Source organism: Sapajus apella, unplaced genomic scaffold, assembly GCF_009761245.1.
Source record: "Sapajus apella isolate SASKATOON/1434 unplaced genomic scaffold, GSC_monkey_1.0 scaffold12, whole genome shotgun sequence".
Taxonomy (NCBI): Eukaryota; Metazoa; Chordata; class Mammalia; order Primates; family Cebidae; genus Sapajus; species Sapajus apella.
In genome coordinates, this window is record NW_022436952.1 from 6927601 (window position 1) to 6938638 (window position 11038).

Sequence of the window (11038 nt, forward strand, 5' to 3'; positions counted from 1 at the left end):
GTGTGTGTGTGTGTGTGTGTGTGTGTGTGTGTGTGTGTGTGTGTGTGAGAATCTCTCAACTCTCATTCCCTGTTCCCCATCCTGTTCCGCATTTGTTCTGATTGCAGTCATTTGGTCATGGAATACAGTCCTCTGGCCTCAGGTCACATACAGGGAAGCTGCAGACCCAAGATCTACCAGCTAATAGGAGTCAGGCCTCGTCGGAAGGGAGAGCATGTTTCCATCTCTTTCCTCCTGCCTTCCACCCCTAGTGGAACTCGGTAAATGAATAGCTCGTTGATATAAATGTCCACATATGTTTAATCCCCTGTATTTGCATATATGAGGATCTGTCCAGTGCCTGAGGAGGGGCTGGGTCTAGGGCATTTGGGTGTACGTGTGTGATCTCAGCTGGGTGACTCCGGATGGAAATAGGTGCTTGTCAGTGTCTGAAGGGCCTTGTGGGGAGAGGTATGTTGACAGTGGAGGAGCCACTGAGCTTTCTATTTTATCAGCTGGTGGTAAAGGTTAAGAGCTCCTGCTTTGAGACCTAGGCTCTGCCACTGGGTCACTGTGGCACTGTGACACTGATCAAGTAAGTTGCCCTCTTAGTCTCAATTTCTTTAGGTTATAAAGTGCTCACTTAGTTGTGGGTTTTGTCAGTATGGGAGGGTCACTGGCAGGGAAGGAGCCAGCTCAGAAAGTTAGGTGAGTCCTGAGCTTTTTTGTGCATTACTGTGCCCACCCCAACACCAATGACTTGGCAGTGTCAGTGGCTGGCTGGAGATGTGGGCATGTGGCCCCAGTCTGCTTCCGTGCTGGACCCAGAGCCCCTGTGCACACACATGCCTGCTGTGGCATGGATCCTACACAGCTTCTGATAGGGTGCCGGAAAGGGGAGAAGAAACGCAGAGCCCAGAGAAAAAGGTGCAATTGTTACTTTTTTTTTTTTTTTTTTTTTTTTGGAGATCGAGTCTTGCTCTGTCACTCAGGCTGCAGTGCAGTGGCATAATCTCGGCTCACTGAAACCTCCACCTCCCAGGTTCAAGCAATTCTTGTGCCTCAGCCTCCTGAGTAGCTGGGATTACAGACATGAGCCACAATTCCCAGCTAATTTTTGTATCTTTAATAGAGACAGGTTTCACTATGTTGGCCAGGCTGATCTCAAACTCCTGACCTCAAGTGATCTGCCCACCTCAGCCTTCCAAAGTACTGGGATTACAGCCATGAGCCAGTGTTCCTGGCCCGTTTTTATTTTTTTAAGGGCCAGAGTTTTTTCTTTAAGGATGAGTTAGAAAAAAAAAAAAGTTAAAATCACTGTTAACTTTCACCCAGTTTCTTTTTACAAAAAAAAAATTATTATATAAATAGAGACAGGGGTCTTGCTACATTGCCCAGGCTGGTCTCAAACTCCTGGGCTCAAGGGATCTGCCTGCCTTGGCCTCCTAAAGTTCTGGGATTACAGGCTGAGCCACCACGCTTGGTCTTGCCCAGCTTTCAAAGTAGGTGTTTTGTAAAATATTATGCTTTTCAATAATAATAATATTAACGATATTAATTTTGCTTTTGCCAGGACTCCATCCGATTGGAGACAGACATTAAGTCTTGCGGGAGACCTTACATCGGGTGCTAGTTCCCACCCCCAAGCCTCTCCCCTGCCCATGCCCTGCAGGTCCTGCGAGCTGCAAACTCCCTTTCTGCCCAGGTTGGCTGCCGGTCTCTCCAGGAACCAGTGAGGAGGTGCTCCCGCCAGGTGGTATTGGTGAGAACCTACTGCTCGCCCTTCCTTTGTTTGCCAAAACCTCTGAAGGCCCCCAAATTCCTGGGAGAACCCCTTCCAGGGCCTCCTAAAGCAGCTACCATACTGAGAGATCCACTGGTAATGCCCTTGGCCCACGGATCAGCTAGTTTACCTTATTAGAGAGAAAAGCACTCTTGGAAGTAGTGAAATGGGCCGGTCCTTGGTCTGAGAAATGGGCGCACAACATCGCTGCTCTCTCTGCAAAGGTGGGGATCAGAATCCAGCTTGCCTGAGCTGGCAGGCAGGCATCCGCCTGAAGGTTTCAGCCTCCCAGGGGCTCTCTGCTAGCACACCTTAGGTGGAGAGAGGAAGGACGGGAGCAGAGCACTGGATGCCCCTGTTCCTGTAGAGTCTGGGGCGGGGCTCAGTGAGAAGGCCTGCGGTTGGTAGCTCCCCACCTCATAGCTACAAGTCCGGGCGAAGGCTGGAGCGTTTCCTCCCAGCAGCCCCAGGCTTCCTGGACTCCCAGCAAACCTCCTAATCTCCCCTGGAGCTCCTGGTTGCTGTGGCCCTTCCTCCCCCGATTGGTTTCCTCCCTCTTTCCCGAGGCCAGAGGTATCCCCTCTTCCCCTCATCTTCCTCCCTCTTCCCATAAAACTTTTAGGAAAGTGGGGATGGGAGTGGTGGAGGCCACCAGCCTGGAACTTCAAGTTCAATGACAAAGTCCCTGACCCTCCCCCCAGGCTGGGCGCCAGCATTATTCTGAGGGCGATTAAACTCTTTTGCTGCCCCCTGTGACCCTCCCAGTTGGGGGGCAATTTAGGGGAGGAGAGGGGTAACAGCAGAATTCTTTCTTTCACTCTCCCCCCGATTACTTCGTCCCCTCCCCTTCATCCCCTCTACACAGAACTAACTAGTAGGGAGAGAGGAAGAAAGGCTGGCAGCGGTTCCCCATTGGATGTTTTAAATCTGTCGCAGGCCCAGGCCAGCGCCTGGGGGGGAGGGGCGGGGTGTCCTGCTGGTGTGCGAGAGGCCCAGGGCCGCTCCAGAGCTTTCTCCCCTCTTTCCTGGAGGGCGACTGTTCGGGAGGGTGAGAATGGTATAAACTTCAAAAACAATGAAACCTCCTTTTGCCCCCTCCGCAGCAGTCGCCTCCGGGCTTTATTGCAAGTTTACGGTAACGAGTTCATTTATTTAATTCGCGGTTGTAGTTCCGAGGTTTCTATTAGACAGGGCGGGGTTCTGGGGGCTGGGGGTCACAGAGTCTCCCCTGAAGGAAAACTAGAGTACAGCACTTAGAACCTTGAATACAACTTTAATGAAGGGGAGGAGGGGAGCTGCAGGGAAGAGAAGTTTGCTTCGGGTTGGGGGAGGAAAGCCGGAGCTGCTCCCGAGAACTGGGGGGCCTGGACTGGGCTTTTTCCTGCTTCGGGGGCTTTCCAGCTTCCGGCCCTGGAACTACTACTTGGAGTAGGGATCGCGTGCAGAAGGCGGAGCGGATGCTCGGCCGGCGGCGGCCTTGCAGGGTCCCCGGAAGCGCTCCTCAGCCGGAGTAAAACCCGAAAGATGGAGCCTCAGGTTCGCTCTCTGCGTTTCGGATGCTGGAACCGAGATTTCAAAAGAGCTTCCGGAGGTAGTGTTTACGCATTTCGCCACGACTCCTTTATTTGACTTCTGGAGGCCTAATGAAATCCACCTGCTTTGGAGTTGGAAGTGATTTCGGGCCTGGAGCCCGCGTAGACGCGACCCTCCGATCCTGTTTCCCCGCCTGCCGAGAGACTCGCTGCGGGAGGTGGTGTTTGGCTCCGAGGGAGGGGAAACGTCTGGGACGCAGCTCAGAGTACAATTGCGCCTTGTTGGTGAAAAGACGCCCTGCTTGTTTTCCGGAGTATGTGTGTGTGCCTCTGCGTTTATTTGTGACAATGTTGTCTGGATTCATCTATTGTGACATGTGTTCACACGTTTGTCCGAATGGTAAGCATAACATTTCCTCCTGTAGCTTAACATGGCCCTTATTTAAAAGTAAATAGCTGCAGGCAAGTGTAGGTGTGTGGATTTTGTTGTGATTTAAACGCAAATGAGAGAGATTTCAATGTGGTGGGTCAGGGATAGGTGGGAGACTAAAATTGTTTGGGTAGGGATTCTCAATAAAAGGGCTTAATACAAAACGAAATTAAGTATTTTTCGCACAGGTTCTATACAAACAAATCGAAAAAAAAAAGGTCGGGGGGCGTCTACCGCGAATTGTTATGGTGTGGAAGATAAATATATTACAAACGAAGACAAGGACGGAGGGCGGATGGCGCCGCGGCCTGGCTCCCGGAGCCGGACCTCCTTCTTCCATTAGAGATCGCTTGTTCCGAACCTCCTTGCCTTCTTCCTGGGTCTCTTGGGGGCTGGACCAATGCATCTCCCGATGCCCTGGCCGAATGGCAGGCGACATCGGGTCCTGAGGCCCCCACACGCAGCCCAGTACCCCGAGGCTCCAGGCTGCGGAAAGCAGGTAGCTCCGCGGGGGTTGAAAGCCTGCCCGCAGGTTCTCCCGGAGTGGCGAGCCTCTCCCGGGAGGGGGCGCCCTTGTCTTTTTAATGATCCTAACACGCTGGTGGAATAAATCTAAGATTCCACATCTTTTGTTTGCTCTGAATTTATTGCGAGCGAAAAACAGAGAAGCGCCTTAAGTTTAAGTTCCTGATAGCAGAGGTCCCAGACCTCTAACTCTACCAGGGCCATCTTCGTTAGTGGAGATGGCAGCCCCTCTTGTGGCCTTTTCCCTCTCTCCAAGGGGGCACCCCACACCACGCCGCTCCCCCTCATCTATCTCGCCCCCTCCCCCACAGGCCCATCTACACTGAACTCTCGAAGTTCCGAACTCTCCACTTCCGAAGTTGGCGAGGGAGGGGTTTGCTTGCCTGAGCATTGGTCCGGTTTGGGCTTATAGAGACAGAGGAGCAAGAACCTGAGATATTAAAAGCTATCCACATGGGCTTCGCTTGAAGGAGGACGCGGAGGGCAGAAAGTGACCTCCTCTGAGCGGTGCATGTAACCGAGCCCTTAAACTGGGCTTGGAAGATTTTTTAAATCAGATAATCGACCTCCTCTTCCTCCTCCTCGTCCTCTTCCCCCGACCCCCCAGTCCCCATTCACTCACTCTTTGGCCATGTCCCTCAGTCCAGGCTCCTCTTTGGTAAATAGATCTGTAGGAGTCTAAGTCACTTCCCACCCTCACTCCTTCCCGGGAGAGGAGCTGAATCCCACCCGACCGCAGGCCGTAAACACTCGAATCCCTTGGCCGCCTCGGGGTTTCTTGGAGAGCTGGATCGGGAGGGAAAGGTCCCTGAGGTAGTGGCGGCCGCAGCCCACCGCTGACTGCTCGCTGCGGGCCTGCTGCTCTAAACTTCGGTTCTGCGCGTTCTCCAGGCTTCGGGCTTGTGCACTCAATTGTGAAGAAAGTGTCTGCAGGACCCCCACCCCTGGCCTAGGGTACAGGAAGGCCCAGCATGAACCTGCTGGCTTTCCGGCAATGAGTCCCACCGGCCACTGAGCCCAAGTACACGACATCAGAGAATGGGCACAGGGGCAGAGGCCCCCATGTCCGTCTCAGAGCCCGTCTGTCTCCAGCTTCCATAATTCTGCACTGTGTATCTTTCTACGTGGACTGGGGAAAACAGGGTTAGCACCACTCTGCCCTCCACCCACCTGGGATTCAGGGTACTGGAGGGAGCCAGGACAAAATGAAAAGGAAATGAAGTCCACAGCCACTGTCCCATCAGCAGCCTGGGGTTCCTGGGCCTGGGTCTTTGCTCTTCCACCAACGGCTGCTCTTTCAACTGCAAAAGGGCCTGCCCCCTCTCCCTGGCCTGAAAGCTCCTCTGGATGTCAGGGGGAGGCAGAGCAGAAAATGAGTAGTGAAGAGGCCATTTTCTGGTTTTCTCTCCTGCCCTATTGTCTGGGGCTGCCTGAGGGTAGCAAAGAACACTACTCTTTTTCTGCAACTGCTGTTTGTGCCTGGGAGAGCTGAGTATGCCAGGCCACAAACATCTACTTCACTGGGCTCCCAAATGCCCAACAAACCATGACCTGCTTTGGTCAGAACCACCAGAAATATTAAAGGAAAATGATGAGTTTTGGGGAGGAAATGAATGGTGAATTATCCAGGCATTTTCTCAGACCGCTTTTTCTCTGGAAGGAAGGACTGACTAGGGGCAGCCTGCTCGCTTCATTTTCACATGATGGGAGAAAATCTAAGAGTTAAGGATGGGGACTTCTGAGACCAGTGGGTACAACCTATGGGGTGGACAAGGAGGGAGGAAGAGGCAGCCTCTACAATTGTCTACCTGCCCAGCTGTCATCCGAGAAAAATGCTAAATGGACATCACAGCCACACAAGCGAACCTGCCCTTTCTCCTGTCCTCAGTCTTCCTGCTGGTACCAACATGGGGGGTGTAAACGGAAGGGGGTCTGAGAGAAAGCTTCCCTGCAAAGGGATCGCCTTCCAAGTTTATTCATAATCAGCTCAAGTCATGGAAGCAGTTTCTAAAGTGCTCTACAGAGCTCTAGATAGAAAATATGAGGCTAACGATCATGGCAGCTAGTACTGGTTATAGTGATTATCGCCACTGTCAAGATGAATGATTATGACTGCAACAGGTTCTTTGGGAACCCTGGTGGAATGGGCTGTCACATGGGGCTTCCCTCTTCCAGCACATACTGGGTACCCAGGCCACTCCTAAGGAACAGTCCAGGAGCCAGTGGCCTGGGAAGGATGTTGTCTCTAGAGGCCTCTCAGCAGAGTCCTTGGCCCCAGCCTGGGCTTGACAGGTTCCTGTTCTCCCCAGGACACCCCTGCTTTCCCTCCTCCCACCCAGGCAGGAAGATCTCTCAAGGGGTAGCGCTGTTCTTCACCTTGGCGAGAACCTTCTTCTCTTTGACCCGGCGGTTCTGAAACCAGATGGTGATCTGGCGCTCCGAGAGGCTGGTGGCAGCTGAGATCTTGCGCCTCTTGTCCTTGGTGATGAACTTGCTTGCCGCATACTCCCGCTCCAGCTCCCGCAACTGCCCCTTGCTATACGGAATGCGTTTCTTGCGGCCGCGACGAAAGGCGCAGGCGTCAGGAGGGTGCTGCCCGCTGGAGTCTGTGCAGCAGGAAAGGGAGGGAGAAAAAGGCACGGTCAGATCCCCACCCAGGCAGACCCAGGCCCTGCAAGCCCCAAACTAAGTCATCCCACAGGTGCACCCAGGTCACCCTACAGGTGTACATTCGATCCTGTTCCTCCAAAGCACACAAGGACAACCCAGCTTCTGGCTTATTCTCTCACCACCGCTCAGCCGTGGCTCCTGCTGGCCACCTTCACCCATCATGGCTCTCACACCCGAGAGTCTGCAAACACACCCACACACCACACACAGGCCTTTGCCCACCATCACGTGTCCACTCTTCATGCATTTCCAGACTCTTGGCCACTCTTGTAGATTCTACAGGCAAATTCTGGAAACACATTTCTGTCCCCACTCCCAATACATGCGCATACACACGCGCGTGTGCACACACACACACACACATACACTCTCTCTCTCACCCATTCCAATGCACACACCTATGTCATGGCTGCAGGAAACCTAAATTTTTCTTTAGAAATTGGAAAACTCATCTAATAGAAAGTGACGGGTTATATTCTCTACAGAACACCCAATACCTTTTTAGCATCTCCCACATCCACTCCCCACTCACCGAATTGAGAGTTATTTAGCCTTTGTGTAGAATTAGTCCAGAATTGTGCTGGGTAGGGACACCCTGATCCCTACTCAACAGCAAAGAGATCCAAACCTCCCAGACGTATTGAAAGGCTGGTCCCAGGGTCTCCCGGAGAAGTGAGGTGGCCCTCAGGCTTCAGATGGCACCCAGCTCAGGCCCCTCACATTGACTCCATCCAGGCATTCCAGCTGCCAAACCCTCCCTCAGAGTCCTAATAACCAAGGGAGGAGCACCAAGTTCATCCTCACCAGCCCCAAGTCTCCCTCCTCCTCCTCCCAGGGAAGTGCCAGTGGGATCCACAAACCCAGGCTCAGAGGCAAGGGAACCCAGAGCAATAGAGATTACCTGTAAATGCTGCCTTCCAGAAGGGACCTGGTGGGTTCTGTTCTCCCTGGCAACACATCTGGCTGTTCCAGCCACCGGCGAGGGCCCAGGACTGGTAACTGTCCACGGGCAACAGGGATTCATGTCGCGGCTCCCCAGGAGCACCCAGGGTCTGCACCACAGACACGTCCAGGTAACTGGCCATAGGCTGGTAGGTTCCCGGGTATCCCGGATAGAAGGCAAACTCAGTGGGGCGGCTGGGGTACTCTTCCCCAGCCGTGGGAGTCTCCGCAGGGTAGGCAGCCAGGGTGGCCGCCTGGGCACAGGGTTTCAGCGAGCTCCGGGACACTCGGCAGGAGTAGTACCCGCCTCCAAAGTAGCCATAAGGCACGGGAGCTGGAGACGCCCGCTGCGGCACCCCGGAGCATGGGTGGCATTGCTTTGGCGGCTCCGCAGAGCCTGGCAGATCCAAAGGGGCATAGTTGACGGCAGGCATCAGCGTAGGCGCCGCTGGGTGGCTGGTCAGAGGGGAGTGGGCGACCAGATTCCGCCCCCCTCCCGCTCCCAGCAAGCCTTCGATATCCTTGGCTCCGTCCAAGGTGGCATAATTGCCGGGCTCCATGGAGCCGAGGGTCGGCTCATGGGGTGCAGGGGTGGGGAATCTAGGGGGCACCCAGCTCGCTCTCCCCACCCAGGCCCGGGGAATCCAAAGCGTTTTAAATCGCTCCTAGCTCGCAGGGCGCTGCATTCGCTCAGCACGGCCGTCCTGACGCAAGAGACGCAGGGCCCGGGCACGCGCGCTGATTGGCCGCGGCCTGGGGGCGAGAAGCTAATAAAACCCCAAAGGCAGAAACTGCTGAAATACTTTATCCCAGCCTATTTTTTCTTTCTCTGTTTCTCTCTCTCTTGCTCTTTCTCTCTCTCCTGTCTCTCTTTTCTCCCTTTCTCTCTTCTTTTCCCTCTCCACTCTTCTCTCATACCAATGTCTCTCTCATTGCTCTTAAAAACAACACGAGAGAAAAGGAAGGAGGTGTCCTTTCGCTGCTTTCCAGTTTGCAGAGTCCCAGTTCCACGTCCGGGGGGAGGGGAGGCGTGGTGGGCGGAGGGAGAGGGGACGAGGGGCCGGGCCCCACCTCCTTCTCCTCTCCCTCCCCGGCTCTCCGTCTCCTGCGCTTTGGCAGGTTTAAAGAGAGAATAAAAAGCTCTCCCTATAAAGTGTCCATCTCCTGAGGGGGGAGGGGGAGTCGGGGATGGGGCTGGGAGGCCGCTCCCGGTCTCAAAGGAGAACCCGGGAATGAGCCTGTTTAAGAGGAGGCTGGGAATTGCGAGTTAATGGGTATTTCTGGCAGCCCCTGGCTTTTGGTCCTGGGTACTAGCACCCCGGTTCATTCCCGGTACCTTTCCTGTCCCAGATGTCCTGGAATGAGCTGCTCCGGCCCCCAAGGAGGTGCCCGGGACGCTCCTTGCCCAGGGACCCGCTACTGCCCAGAATGCTCTGGAGGCCCTGATTCGGGTGAGGCTGAGGGAGGAGGCCAGAGACACGAATGCAAACGTAGAAGACGCGCCATCTGGATGGAGCCCAGGACACTCCACGTCTGGACCCGAAGGGGAAATGGAGCCTCTAGAGTGGCCCGTTAAAGGATCTGGGTTTCCCTTTAAGTGCGGGGAAAGACGCACGGAGGGACAGAGACCCACAGGACTTGAAGGGGGACTGGGAGAGGGAGAGGTGAGACCCAGGAGGAGCAACACAAAGAGGGAAAGAAGTTGACAGAGGGGATGGGACAAAATCTTATAAAATCCCGAAATGCCAGTCGGAAAAGAGAAAGAAAAAAGAGTCACTTTCCCCCGCTTTTTGGGGATGTAAGAAGTCTGAGGAAGCCAGGCCTGGCTGACTGCCAGAAACCAGCTGTGGGAGTTCTGGACCCCAAGAGTACAGACGCCTGTGTGGGGATGGCGGTCTCCCTGCCCTGCAGTCCTCTCCTGAGGGTCTGCTCGGGGCCCAGGAAACTCTCCCTGATGCTGGCACACTCCCACCCAAGCTGAGTGACCAGAAAGCCCAAGACCCCTATCTGCCTCCTCCAAGCTTTAAACTTCCTTAGAAGGAAAAGGGAATGGGAGGGGAAGCCCCAACCACTGGCAGAATTGCTTGAGGCCCCTCTATTGGGGCCTATTGCGCAGTGCAATTCAGAAGAATCAAACAGTTTGTTTCACAAATCTTAGTGGTTTTCTGCTTCCTTTACTACCCCTCCCAAATTAAATCCCTCTGTCTGCTTTTTCTAGAACTCCCAGTTTTTCTGAAGAAGACAGAAAATTTTCCATTCTACACGAGGGTCTTGGCAATTATATAGAATGGATTACCCTAAACACTGTGTGGGCTTAATCATAGCCTGTCACCAACCTGACCTTGAACTTGAGCCAGTTTGTGGGAAAAGGCCCATAGACTGTAGTGTACATCACTCCTAATGAACATTGCGACAATTGAAGACACCAAGCACAAACTCTTCACTATATTTTATTGCATTTAAAAACAGTATGGAAGCAAAGGGAGGAAATGTCTCTTCAGTGCTTTACAGTTTCTCACCAGAGTTTCTTGCTTGTCTAATTATGAACTGCAGAAATATCCAGATTTTTACCTAAAGACTAAGAATTTTTCACCAGTTTTTACTTGGTAGATGATAGATACATAGGGCATGTCCACAGTTTTAGCTTCCACTAGGCAAACACACACACACACATTTATTCATGCTTGTATAGTAGAGGCATTAATAGATCCCTAAATTTAAAAAAATAATAATCATAGTCATGCCCTATGACCCAGTAATTCCATTTCTGGGCATAAACCCAACAGAAATGAATGCTTATACCCATCAAAAGGCATGTACTTGTAGGTCCACAGCACCTTTATCCATAGGTGCTCAAAGCCACCCATGGCAGCGCATGCCTGTGATCCTAGCTACTAATCCTAGCAGAGGTGGCAGGATCCCTTGAGCCCGGATGTTCAAGACTAGCCTGGGGCCAGGTGCGGTGGCTCAGGTCTGTAATTCCAGCACTGTGGGAGGCCAAGGGGGGCAGATCACTTGAGGTCAGGAGTTCGAGACCAGCCTGGCCAACATGGTGAAACCCCCGTCTCTACTAAAAATTAAAATTAAAAAAAAGCCAAGTGTGATGGTGGGCACCTGTAATCCCAGCTACTCGGGAGGCTGACGTAGGAGAATCGCTTGAACTTGGAAGGCGGAGGT

At 53.3% G+C, this 11038-nt stretch overlaps 3 protein-coding genes across 3 annotated transcripts; 1 reads left to right on the plus strand and 2 right to left on the minus strand.

The window, feature by feature from the left end:
• Positions 1-1398: 1398 nt before the first annotated feature.
• PRAC1 (PRAC1 small nuclear protein) lies at positions 1399-2629 on the minus strand. The gene is made up of 2 exons (XM_032279360.1): positions 1893-2629; positions 1399-1473 (listed from the first exon to the last, which is right to left on the minus strand). Exons 1-2 carry the CDS (start codon positions 1965-1967, stop codon positions 1399-1401), a joined length of 150 nt encoding a protein of 49 aa, XP_032135251.1. The 5' UTR covers positions 1968-2629.
• A 42-nt stretch (positions 2630-2671) lies between these two features.
• PRAC2 (PRAC2 small nuclear protein) lies at positions 2672-4347 on the plus strand. Its single transcript, XM_032279901.1, is given in 2 exon segments — positions 2672-3353; positions 3913-4347. Coding segments are annotated over 2 exon segments (489 nt in total). The 5' UTR covers positions 2672-3286; the 3' UTR covers positions 4335-4347.
• A 1532-nt stretch (positions 4348-5879) lies between these two features.
• HOXB13 (homeobox B13) lies at positions 5880-8961 on the minus strand. The gene is made up of 2 exons (XM_032279899.1): positions 7821-8961; positions 5880-6855 (listed from the first exon to the last, which is right to left on the minus strand). The coding sequence occupies exons 1-2, from the start codon at positions 8419-8421 to the stop codon at positions 6602-6604; spliced, it is 855 nt and encodes a 284-aa protein (XP_032135790.1). The 5' UTR covers positions 8422-8961; the 3' UTR covers positions 5880-6601.
• Positions 8962-11038: the final 2077 nt, after the last annotated feature.